Source organism: Dinoponera quadriceps, unplaced genomic scaffold, assembly GCF_001313825.1.
Source record: "Dinoponera quadriceps isolate SergipeBrazil2010 unplaced genomic scaffold, ASM131382v1 scaffold71, whole genome shotgun sequence".
Classification (NCBI taxonomy): domain Eukaryota; kingdom Metazoa; phylum Arthropoda; class Insecta; order Hymenoptera; family Formicidae; genus Dinoponera; species Dinoponera quadriceps.
In genome coordinates, this window is record NW_014554274.1 from 382,502 (window position 1) to 396,028 (window position 13,527).

General features: G+C 43.4%; 1 protein-coding gene across 11 annotated transcripts in view; it reads left to right on the forward strand.

Moving 5' to 3' along the window:
• The first annotated feature begins 7,765 nt into the window (after positions 1–7,765).
• Positions 7,766–13,527, forward strand: part of LOC106741044 (phosphatidylinositol 4-phosphate 5-kinase type-1 alpha-like) — a 43,906-nt gene continuing 38,144 nt past the window's right edge. For 4 of the 11 annotated variants that reach the window (XM_014612658.1, XM_014612631.1, XM_014612642.1 and 1 more), the window contains exon 1: positions 7,767–9,068. In XM_014612658.1, the coding sequence (XP_014468144.1) occupies positions 8,960–9,068 (109 nt within the window). In that variant the 5' untranslated portion in view covers positions 7,767–8,959. Of the gene's footprint in view, positions 9,069–13,527 lie in introns of all 11 variants that reach the window. The other 7 variants (XM_014612612.1, XM_014612622.1, XM_014612651.1 and 4 more) reach the window with 4 other exon arrangements.

A 13,527-nucleotide genomic window follows, 5' to 3' on the forward strand; every position in this document is an offset into this window, starting at 1 on the left:
TCGCTGCGTCTCTCTCTGTCTTTCCGTGATGCGCGCGAGTTGATGAAATCACCTCGGTTTCGGAGACATTTCCTCTCCCTGTCACCTTTTCGCGCTCATCGCACTTAATTTTCAGCAAACAATTTTATCGCTCAAGAGTCAATTCCGCACGCTACTCCGACCCGTTCTGATTTATTGCGCGCGATGCTCGTAAATTGTGTGTGTGTGTGTGTGAATGTGTTTGATGCAATCGACAATGAGAATTGATTGATGGCTCGTTCAAGGCATGTGTTTGCCGGTAAGTATTCGTAAATTTCTCTGCACGGAAGAAACAAATTTTGCTAGAATAGCAAATGTTTGTAAATATAATGAGAGCAAAAGGATTTGTTTAGACAGCAAAAAAATTTGCTTGGACAGCAGAAAATTTGTTAAAAATTTTATATTAATTGCTATTTACTGGATATATGGACAGCAAAATAATTTAGTTACGCCAGCTAAATTTTATTGCTGTAGCAACGGTGTTTTGTTACAACATTAAAATTCTTTTTTCCGTGTAACAGATTTTTTTGCTGTCACAATATTAACAATTTGCTGTTTCAGCAAAACTTGTTTCCTACGTTAACAGAAAGTTCTCGTTTAATCTCGATCGACGTTTGACCTCATCGTGAAGGTGTCAAGTTCGAAATTTGTCACGTGGGATGTATCTTTAAGTTTGCTCACGTCGAATTATAAATCACGTTGATTATAATTTTATGAACGTCGCTTTATTCTTCGTTTTATTCGCCGTTTTATCTAATTTTATCCATGAGTAGTTTTAGCAACCTGTACTTGAATGATTGCTTATCGCCCACAACATATGAAATGCCGATGATACAAGAACGTAACGTCGCGCAAACATTTCAAAATATATAAAAATACACGAAATACCATTTATATTTCTAAATGCGCATTTAATCGATTTTCTGATTTAGTATACTTTATTAATTTTTTGTCAAATTTTAATTTAGAATTAATATAGGCTGAATCACTTCTGGTTTTAACAAATGCATGTTTGTTCCTAGATTTATATCATATATTATTTATTTATTATTATATACCTTTGTATATATTATACATTATATTATATTATATCAAGGAATTTCAGGTTCTTTTCACTGAAAAAGTGAGCAGAAATGTTCACAAATCGCCGGAAACAAATCCAAGAAAGACGCGGTACCAACTCTGAATCCAGATCGAATATGTTGCATCATAACGAAGTATTATGTTTCATTGCATTACATAATGTCGTATTAATTTATATCGTAACCATGTACATATGTGTTCACATGTCTCTTTTTTACGTAAGCTAACATCCCCATTTTCAGACGCCAATTTTTGCTAAATTGCTCGAACACTAAAATCGAGGAAACAGCACTAAATTAGCATCTAATTAGCACTCAATATCCCCCGTTTCGATTGTTTATGTTAGCTTAACAGAAGTCGATGCAGAAAATCGTAAATTTCTTCTTGCGACGAGAAAGCTCGGTACCTTCATACGGGTCGGATCTCGTCTCTTCTTTTCCGTACAAAGCCCCGTGAGAGTACTCTTACGGGTAAGGACGCGAAATTTGACATCTTTATACGTTAACGTGCGCTCGTGTTTAACTTTATCAAGTCTAACGTCTCTCACGATGCATAACATAAAGTAACAAAGTGCTCGTCGATTGAATTACAACAGACACTCCGTGAATTCGTAATTCATTCGATAAGAAACTGTAAAGGAGCTGGAATCCTGCTGAAAATTCCCTTAATCCCTAACCAAGCAGTATATATTACCCCATTTACGATCTTTAGATCTTCCACATTCCTTTCGGCTCTCCCGTTTACATTATTCGCGAACGCGAGAGTTACTGATCCATAACTATCGTAATCAAATAACTTCAAACTTCGAGTCCGCATCTCTTCTTGTCCACAAATATTCACATTTTTATTTGGTATTTCAGCATTTCGATTCTTATACGAAATTCTTAATGTATAAATTTAATTTAATCGCAAGGGAATTTTTTAATCAAAGCCCAATGAAAATTAAAGTTACAAAGGGAATTGTTATCCGTCTAATCCGTCGCATTATAAACGGTACGCAACGATAGATAGGCTTCCTCAGGTCTCTGAAAGCACGAACGGTCATCTTCCGCGGCGTGATATCGGAAGTTTCCCTCGTTTCTCATCTTGACGATGACATCTTTGTGTCGGCTGTCGTGTCCAGAATCTGCGTCGAGGAGGAACTCCGTCGAGCAGCTCCGCCTGCTCGCCGACAAACGCGGCACAGTTCGCGTCGTCACAAATCATTCCGGCCGCGCGCGCTAATAAAAACGCGTGCGACTCCGCGCGACAGAGCAGATAGCTTCGTTGCAGGTAGCGGTAGCGGTAGGTACAGGTAGCGTATAGAGTATAGAGCGAGCACACAAGCGAAACGTCCGCGCCAATTGCGATCGATCGTGCGAGTATTCCTCCGGCGGACAGATCGACAGTACATCGATCATCATCGTCATCACCATCGACAACATCATCAACTCGACAACTCGTACGAATCGCGTGGCGATCGTGTCGTGGAAACGATTCCTTTGTGTCCGTCTCGGCGAGAACTTTCCCTACCAGTGGCGGTAAGTTCGACGCATCGGTGACGGGGATCTCTCGACGACGGTCGTAAAACTTTCCGCAAGACTTTATCGCGTTATACGTAAGTCACACGTTCGATCGCCGCTTATCGATAGCTTCGTTCCTCCGTTACGTCCGAGGTCGTTTTATATTTATTTATTTATTTACAGCATAAACCGGAAAAATTCGCTATACGGAAAGTATTCTAATGTAAATCGTTTGTGTTGTTACGAATTCATTATCTAATTCGGTTGATTTCTTCTATTCATCGTCAGTAATATATTTAAAGGTCCTACTTTGCGTGCGATCTCTCAATTCTCTTTCATATACTGATATAATTAATTAATTAACTTTTTATTTTTCTCGTCATATATATTAACAGTTATTTCTCTTCCTTATGTTCTGCACATGTACGGAATTATTATTTTATCATATATGCTAAAGACTCCCTTTTTCTCATAAATAAAGATTATTATTATTATAAAATAATAGAACGAAAGTATCTAAAGTGGTAATAAGGATCGATGGATCTGCGTCTGGAACTCTTGCTTGCTCGGAATACCTAAGTTGCTTTCAATCACGCGCGATTGCCTTCATGATTAATCTCATTCGTAAACACATATATTAATTAACAATAGTCTCATTAATTCACGTAACGCGCCTTGCTATTGCATATACGTATCTATACGGGATATTGATCTTTGAGATCACATCGCTTATCACGTCGCTTATCTCTGAGGTCGTTCGTTTTTGGGGAATTATTCATTATTATTTCACGCGATATTTCTAGACGGGAATGCAAAACAAGACATCATATGTAGTGTACAATGTAATCATTAAGCTTATGCATACACGAAAGTTGTGCTCGGTCGGGTATAATAAATGCTCGCCAACCGCGGTACCTGTCTGGTAGCTCGCGCACAGTGTTTGTCGGGATAAGCGCGACGGGAATTGCGCGTATTATATAGAGAATACGGTAGCGTAACATCAAATTTTCCTCGTTCACAGATCTGTTTTTGTAAGATTATCTGGCTACACACGATCACGTAACAGACGCTCCGTTATTATTAGTCGCTCATCGCCGGTCGTAAATTTCCGAGCGCATCTCCTGAACAACAATTCCGCATTTCCGCCGAAAACCACGGATTCGCGCTTTTCCCGAGATACGAAGATAAAAACGCGAGATGTTCGGCAATCACAATGCGATCCAACGCGTGATAGTCGCTGTGTGACTCGTGTGGACAAATATACCGATCTGAAATTCATTTTAATTCTGTTATGTGTATAAATTTAATTTCAGGAACGAGAACTGTCGCATATGACTCGTGAGAATTACTAAACAAAATACTCACCTAAGATTTCTTTTCAACATTGTCAAATGTATAAATTTAATCTCGAGAGCAAGTTCGTCGCCGATTCAGAGAGGAAGAATTGTCGCAATTGTTCGCGAGAACCAAAAGCACCGACTTGAAATTTATTTCGATTTCATCAGTTGTGTAAATTTAATCTCAGGAGCGAAAATAATCGCACGGCTCGCGAGAACCAGAATATCGATCTGAAATTGATTTCAAACGCATGAATTTAATTTCGACAGCGAGTGTGTGTCGTCGATTCGCACAGCGAGCGAGGGCCGTCGTGCGGTTCGCGCGAGGACGAAAGTACTGATCTGGAATTTCTTTCGATGTTACCAATTGTACGAATTTCATCGCGAGAGCGAGCTCGCCGGGCGTGATTCAGCGAGCAGCACGGCTGGATCCGCGCGTTCCGCCGCGGAACCGTGAAATCCGCTCGTTCTTCTCTCTGTTCTCCGCTGACTGCATCTTGACGTCCCGCAGATGACTCAGCTCCGACCGGAGGAACGAGCTGCTCGTTACTCCTCTTCGGTGTACGCGTACCTGTCGCCGGATTCCCCGGCTCGGCGATACGACACCGACCGCATGTACTCGAGCGCCTTCGTGCAGAGAAAGAGCGAGAGAGGGGGAGGGAGAGAGGGAGAGAAAGAGAGACACAAGGTTAGCGTATCGCGCTAACGCGACGGCGAAGTTCGTTTCGCCGGCGGAGTAATTAAAGTTTCCCCACGTTCGAGCCGCGGAATCGACGTTGCGTGGCAAGTGGCCTGCTTTCCGAGCGGCGATACTTCGGCCGAACGGGGAGGGGGAGGAACAAAAGTCTACCGCGTCCTTTTGCCAAATGAATTAAGGTCAGCGTGGAATAGGTCGAGTGATCTAACGCCCGCCGCGCCGAAGGTCGCGCACTCGCGGCCGATCGAGCCGATAACGATCGTTGCAACAATGGGTAGGTCGGCTAAATAAAGCCGCCGGTAATTAATTAAGAGATAGCGGCTCGCAGGTGCGACTCGATTCCGAATTTAGCCCCTGTCTGGCTGCTTACTCGCCCCTGCTTTCGCTCAGAATTATTTCGAAATTCGACGCACCAAGACATCGTGCAAATATTTTTCGTAAATTCTCTTTAATTTCAGGCATTACTCAGTTGGGACTCGCTGCCCTCGGCCATTAACCCTTTTAGTGCCGGGAGCCGATGTATCGGCTCCTGCTACACCGGCGAGAAGTGCCAGAGCCGATATATCGGCCCGCACCTTGTAGCGCTTTACTATTCGCATTGCGAGAGATCTCTATCAAAATAAATTTAAAATACGTTATAAATAGTCTAATTTCATTACGAGAGAATTAAAATAAATAATTTTTAAATATTGCTTTTCGTTTGGTTTTTATGAGCCTTTTACCAAATCCTAGTAAAATCGGCCGGTTATCTTCGCATAAGCACCTCTTTTTCGCCCGGCACTAAAAGGGTTAAAAAGCTCTCGTTATCATCCTTCAGTCTAGCCATTTTCAGTCGTTATCTTTATTTACAAAGCATTAGTCAATCGGCAATCATCTTCACCTCATTATATATACTTTAGTTTCTCGTTATGATTATTTGTTTGCAAACTATACTCTTTATTTTTCTTTTTCCCACGGCGATCGCCTCTATATTTATATGCCTACATTTTATGTTATATTGTAACATTTGTTGCTTTTGCAGGACTTATCCTAGAGCATAATAAAGTTGATCCTATTCTAGTCTATTCAAAACATAAAATGCCGAATCGCTCGAATTCGAGTGACTTTTCACTCATACAAATTGAATTCTTCACAAGCTGTGGACTCACTCTGAATTGTCGAGCGGAGTTTCGTTCGAAATTAAAGAATGAATATGTATTTCAAGAAAAATATCCATTCTAATCGACTGAAGTATTTACTTACTATGGGTTGAAAATTTGCCTGTTGAAAACTCGATCGTAGGGACAGGAAGATTCCTGTAGGAGCTTTCTACGCAGTTAGTTCTCAGTTGTGTTAATCGAGTTTTAATACAGCTGAATATGAATACACGAATGTGAATATTCCCAGTCGCGATAACAGAGATATCATTTATTGTCACCGAATTTTTATTTTGTCCCTGTTCAGTCAGGAACAGAGTTACTTTTTCTGTGTAAATTTGATTGTTTCACTCTTGAGCTATTCCGAATGGGCGATATTATATATTTTCATCAAATTAATTTTTTCCAGTTCTGAAATTGCGCTATAAAAAATTTAGAGAATTCGAAAGCTAAGCCGTTTAGAATATCCTGTGTCGAATATCCGAAGTGCGCATTTCATTTCAAGCGCTTTCTCAGATACCTTCGCCGAAAGGCAATTGAAAAATGGCCCGAAACTGCAGGTCCGGACGGGAGATTTCATTGAAAGTGAGCCGCTACTATCAATTTTCTCACGCGGAAGTGAGAGAGAGAGAGAGAGATGGAGAGAGAGAGAGAGAGAGAGAGAGACGAGGAGCAACAGGCACCGCGCAAGCGAGTCACGGAAGTTTTGCGGAGCAGTTTGATAATTAATTACACGTTCCGCGGCATAAATCTCGTCTGTCCAGGTACACATTAAGCGAAACGTTTTATACACGGAGTGTTTTGCGCGATCGATGTGTGCCGTAATGAGCGCGGCCGACATAATGAATTAATGATACGCAACGCTCGTGACTGATCGCCGTGTCCCGCGCGCGATTTGTTTTCCGACGAAACGGAAACTGATTCAGCTCGTCGTTATAATCTCCGGGAATTCGAGCAATTCGACACGAAGTGACCTCACTCTTAAAGGCGAGCCGATACATTTTCAAATTCTCTCGTATCGAGAAAAAACTTTCAACGTATTTGCAGCCGAATATTGAGCGGCGATCTTTTCTCTTAATATAGTGCGGTTATAATTGAGATAATTGAGAGAAATTGATAAATTTCGAGAAACTTCGAGATATATAACCTGATTGTTGTACTCGATATAGCCAGTTAAGATCTCACGTGCGATCGCACCGTTGATGCCCAACAGCAATATTCTTTGCAGCAATATCCTGCCCAGGAGCCCTTTTAATTTAATCATAATGCGGCTGGAAAATAAACAACACGATAATACGAGGAATTATGTCGGCCGATCGACAAACACTTACCAAGCGCACTGTTATGTTTATGCATTTAAAGATCTATTCTTTATACAAATACATTTTGTGGATAATAAGCGCGAAATATTTATATCCACCTAGAGCAATCATAAACGTAGGAATTTACAAATCTCGCTGTAAACTGTCATTAGCGAACTTTGTATTAAGTGAAATTTGCCATTTTTCAAGCACTATCGATTTGCGTGGTTTATGAAGTAGTCGAAATAATGGACATACCACGCGCGTTGAAGATATTTATTCATAAATTTTTCGGGTTTTTTCATTATGAAAACGTATAAGATTGGTGAGGTTAGCTAAAATTATTCTAGTATCGATTTGTGTCTATAAAATCTTTACTTTGTCAGAGAGTTTCACATATAAATGTCATATAAGTGGAATATCTTGACTATAAAAAGTATAAACGCTACAATGTCGTATACGAACATATATAATTCGATATCAGGAAGAATCAGAAAGACAGAGAATTCCTTGCTTATAATATTTAATTAATAACTGAATATATAATATTTAAATTAATAACTGAATATAACTAAAGATAAAAAATTTAAGAGCACATTACACATCACTATTACCGAGATATAAAGATAAACCTTTTAATTAATATATTTAATTAATATGTCTCTATATTATGTATTATATATACTTAAACATTACGTACATATCTGTTTTAAACCTGTTTATATTGCTATGATAAGTATTAAATTTATCTGTGTGTGTGTGCCTTACGGATATTTATCTTATTATATCATAGTAAGAGGATAGCGAGCGTCTCATCACTGCGATGGAGTGCCATCTGTGCATCTTTCACAGTAGTGTCGCTAATAGAAGGTACGTCGATAAGAAACCTCCTTTCTTCGCTCAACAATATAAACTCGTCCGTCTGTCGCGTGTATGTTGTGTCACACGAAATACTTACCTGATATACTTACCGCAGATAAAATATAAAGCAACGTGCCTATTTCAAGTAACTACATATTTCAAATTTAAATTATATTTACATTCAGATACACCTACCAACGCGTATTCGCATCGCAATCACAGCCGCCATCTCAATCAAAGCCTCATTCCCGCGACCGAGAGCGCTCTTCGAGTCAAATCAGCGGCAACTCCGTGGCGACTCGGCGACACCCGGGCGCGCCCGCTCAGCAATTCCCAAAATTCGAGATACCAATTTCCCGAGATCCCCCGAAGATTTCCCGCGACCCAATCTCAAGTTCCCCAATTATCTCGACCGCTCTTTTGACCTCGGCCGCCAGCGCGCGCGCGCGCGAGAATTCAAACGGCTCTCGCGCCGAGGATCGGACTCGCCTGGCGGCCGCCAGACGGCGCGAGGATCGCGGCTCGCCGCCGTCCGGTCGATAAACGACGGACGGAAGGGTGTTCGGAGGCGCTCTCTCGGGGACCTCTCGGAGCTGGTGGGAGCCGTCGTGCCAGCCGCAGCCACGAGAGAAGTGTAGTCTTCGCGGCAGAGACGCGCGTTACGCGGTATGCCGCGCGAGATCCCGCCACGAGGACGACGAGAACGCCGAGGCCGACGGCTCGCGCAATAATCGCCCGGAGGATCGCGGCGAATTCCCGACGGGGAGCCGCCCGCCCGCGCGCGCGCGCGCGCGACACAGCGGGTCGTCGTCGAAACATGCGTCCGCTGCGGGTCGGCGAGAACGCGACAATCGAGGAGTCACCTACTACGGGGAACTGTCAGGGAGATCATCGTCATCACCACGACCACCACCATCAGCATCATCACCACCACCACCACCGCAGCGAACAACATCGCCGCCGACGCCGCCACCACCGCCGCGCTTGAGTCAGTGCGTGATCGGACGGAGGCGACGCACGCAAAATGGCTTCGGGCGATAATGTGGACGTGATCGAGGTGGTCGAGACGAGTTTTTCCGGGTCGGCGCCACCCATGCTGGATCACCGGGCGGAGCAGTCCGCCGAGGAGGACTGTGAGTACCCCGCACCGTCCAGAGTACGCGCACCGCGTCCGCGACGTCGACCTTCGGTACTGACCTAACCTATACTTCGTGCGCGTGAGAGCGAGTGAGAGAGAGAGAGAGAGAGAGGTAGCGAGTGAGCGAGAGGGAAAGAGAACGTGTGTGTAGCGTGTGGGAAAGTGAGCGAGATGGAGAAAGAGCAAGATAGAGAGGGAAAGAAAGAGAGAAAGCAAGACCGACTCCGGATGCAGCGTCGTCGCGCTCGGGCGTCGTTCCTCGCTCGGCGACGATCCGCGTAAACGAACCGCCGGACGGAACGCGCAAGCGACCGTGCACAAGCGCGTCATCGATCGCTCGGCCGCGACGGGATCGCCGACGACGGGAGCACGTCGCGGCCGATCGAAGCCCGCTAATCCGCCGTCTTACGGTTTGACAGCTAATGGGTGTCATGCGACCTACAAAGTGGCTCAGACGTGAGAGCTCCCGTCTTCGCGATGGTCGTCGCGGCGAGGCGCGCCGCCGGAGACGCGCTCCGCACTTTCTCGGAACGATTCGAATTTTCGGAGCGATCGATCGCGACGGACGATGCTCGCGTACACACATGCACACACACATACGCACTCACATTTTCTGAGAATCCCGACATAACCTGCGAGTCGAGCTTTCCGCTAGATATTTCTTTGGCTCCGTTGGCGAGAGCGAGACGGCCGCGTGAGAGGCGGATTGGGAATTTAATTGATTACGGGTATCGAAGGCTGTATGGACACACACATACACACACATGTACGCATGCAAGACGCGTCGCCGCTTCTTGTTGATTGATCGGCCGTGATTTGACAGCTGACGGCTGCCGATCGCTGTGAATTGGCACGGACGAACGTGGATCGCGTCCACCGGGCATAAACGTGAACTTTCGCCTCGTGACTTTTTGAGAAAATCTTCGAGACTCCGGTTTATCGTTCGCTTTGCCGAAGCGCGCGCACCTCGTCATCGTTAAAAGAGTCGTCGATGACAGGACAAATGACACAACCGGGAATTACAGAGTTGTCTAATGAGAATCTCTCGTCGAGACGGTAATTAGTATTTGAAGCGTTTAAACATGCACGCGATATACGATGTGTGTTTATGTGTGTGTTTGTGTTTGTATTATGTTCAAACCGATTCAAACGTGGTGGTAGATTTATCGCGTCCTCTTGTGAGACAATGTATTCCACGCATGACACACTTTCTTCCATACCGCGCGCTCCGCATTACGTAATTACGAAGGAATTTTAACATCGGAAATATAAAAGAGTCTCGAAACTTTACTTTAGAAACATAACGAGCGGCCAGTCACGTTATCTTCCCGGTTTTGTTTTGCGCAAGTTTTGTCCGAGCGAGCTTTCCTTGAAAATCCGTGATCTACATCGCGCCGGCGGAATATTCTCCGACGTATCGATCATCCCGAGTCGGAGGATGAGCTTGTAAAGTTTTCACGAGGAGCTGGCGGAATCCCCGTTCGCGTCTTTAAATCTTCATTGTTTTGTTGCTAGTTCCATGTTAATTTTATCTTGGCGAGCTCTCCTTTCAGCTTCCTGAGTCACTCGGTACCGAGAATCTAAAATCCATACGGCGCCGGTGATGTATCCTCCGAGATATCGATCATCTCGGGTCGGAGGATGCGCTTCTTCCAAGTTTGCAGCTTAAAATCTTCCTTTATCTTTTATCCTTTCAGTTCTTTTCGCGTAATTTTTATTTTAGCGATTTCTTCGTTGTATGCTCATCGAGATACTCGGTGTTGAGAATTGAAAATTCAAATTTAAAATACGGTGTCAATAAACATCATCCATCAATCACCTCGAGTCGTCAAAAGATGAGTTTTTAATTAAAATATTCCTTGTCCTCGAATTCTTATCTTTTTCATCATTCTACATAATTTTTATTTCGACGAATTCTTCATTCGATATTCTCATCTGAAGGATTACCGGTATGACAATCTAAAATCCATATGCGCGCGTGGCTCCAATAAAATATTCTCTCCGAGATCTCGACCATCTGTCCAGTCCAAAAGGTGCGCTTTAAAAATATTTCGTATCCTTAAATTTTTATCTTTTCGGCCGTCTCATGTAATTTCTGTTTGAATGAATTCTCTTCGTCGGGGAGGATGTTCGTCGAAATATCCGATATTAAAAATCCATACGATGTTGAAATACTTTTCGAGTTTCGCATCAATCATCTCCTCGGTCAATGGACGCGCTTTTAAAGTATTTCATATTTTTTAATTTGTACTTTTTCAGTCGCGCTTCACAAAATGTTTGTTTGAACAAAATCTTCATCGAATGTTCATCGGGATAATCGATATTAAAAATATAAAATCTATACGATGCTGGTGAAATATTCCCCGAGACATCAGTCATCTTCACTCGGAGAACGCGCTTGGAAGCTATTTCAAGTCTTTAAATTTTTATCTTACCAGTTGTTTCTCGTAATATTTTTTTAACGAATTTTTTATTAAATGTTCATCAAAAGAGATACTCGATATTAAAAATATAAAATTCCGACGGTGAAACATTCCCCGAGACGTCAATCATTTTTAATCGAAGGATACTTTTCTAAACTATTTCAAATTCCCAAACTTTTGCCTTCGCAGTCGTTTCATTTAATTTTTATTTTTCAAGGGATTGTTTATTGGATGCTCATCGAAGTACTCGGTATTAAAAATCGAAAATCCACACGATATTAGCGAAGTATTCTTCAAGAGATCAGTCATTTCTGATCAGCGGACGCGGCTTTGAACATTTTCACGCGAGACCCCCCTCCTCCCCGTACGCTCGTGTAAACGTAATACCAGGAGTCGTCGGCGTCAGCTGGATTAAGGGCAAGTTCGAGTCTCAAAGTCGCCGACCGGGTGGCGCACGTTCGTCCACATTCCCAGCCGCAGCCCCCGCGTTATTCTACTCGTAAACTCCGGGGGATGTTGATTTGCAACTCGCGTAGGTGTGTGCGTGTGTTACGTTACACGTGACGAGCGTGAAGGATGATGATCGCCGTGACTCGACGCGTCGCGATGTGTTTGCCGTGTCCGAGCTTGACAACCCGCCATTTGACAGCCGATAGGCATCGGCCTGGCTGGCTGGAGAGAAAATAACACGCGGTAACTCGCGTGCACGCGGCCGCCAAGAGAGAAATAACGTCATCGTCCTCGTCATGCTCTTTACATTCCGATATGGAGATAACATTCGCTCGTTATCGCCGCTGCGACGGTGTCGTGTGTACGTGTGAATTTTTCCTCTCCGAGACGGGAAACAGCGAGCGGAAAAGTGGAGCGCGGATTGGAAAGTTGTCGCTCCTACGTATTCTTCGTACCCGATAACAGGTTCCCGTCGCTCTTATCGGGCGAGACTTCCTCCACGAAAAATCTCTCACAGAGTTACGTGTTTCGCCTGGGTTTATTCGCCGCGAGTCAAAGCCACTTGGCGGAATAAGCAATTCCGCTGAACTCTACCAGCTTTTTCTTCCGTTTTTCCCCCCTTCCGTCTTTTTCATTTCTTCTTCGCGTGGCCTCGATCCGACTCGGTGGATAGAAGAAACCGCGGCAACGTCTCTCTCGCGCTTTATCCTTGAACGCGCTTGAATTATAATGTGGGAACACTGTCATATCGCGCGTATATTCAGCGGTTTCAATTCCTCTTCCTGCTTCCTACGTTCAGCGGGCGTCTTAATTCAGACAGACAGAGTGCGCACGCGAGACCGCTGTATGTCCGTATTTCTTTGCTCCTCTTTATTCCTAAGGACGGTAAAAATAGCGAGGGTCAGCGCGCGGCACACGGTATATCGCTCGAAACGGCCGACTCCTCCGGATTCTACCGAGTCGACAATTTCGGCCCTGTGTTAAACCTTTCATTTTACAACACAGGAGCTAGCATAGCAAAATAAATTCAATTTCACAATTCTAATAATATGATTTACCCCTACCTTGATCTCGATATCCTAAATTCCCGTTTTCGCCGTTTTAGCGTCAAAATGACTCAAAATAACATTAAAGTGAAATTTGTAGAATTAAAGATTCAAGAGAGAAGTTATTAAGTTACTAAGTTACTACTGCAAACTTTCCTTAAGGAAATACCAAGGTCGTTGACGAATTTGATAACTTAGAGGTGATCTCGAAATGTTATATAAATATTGATGTGATCACGCTATTCTTTTTGTGTTTTTCGTACATATAGATCTTGCATAAACGTAAATTCGATATAAGTATGAAAGCGATGAGTACGTCACGCTCTGTTTTTTTTCTTTCACATCTAACGAAAAATCAAGCCAATACATATGAAAATTCTTCTGCAAATTTTTCACATCTTTTTAGGTCTCTAAATTTCGTTAAGAAAGCATAAGAATATTCTTTGAAATTTTCCTGATCGGAGCATTGACACGTTCAGTACGTATAAGCTACAGGATTTCCTTATCAGGTAAATATTTACGCTAACTGACAGTT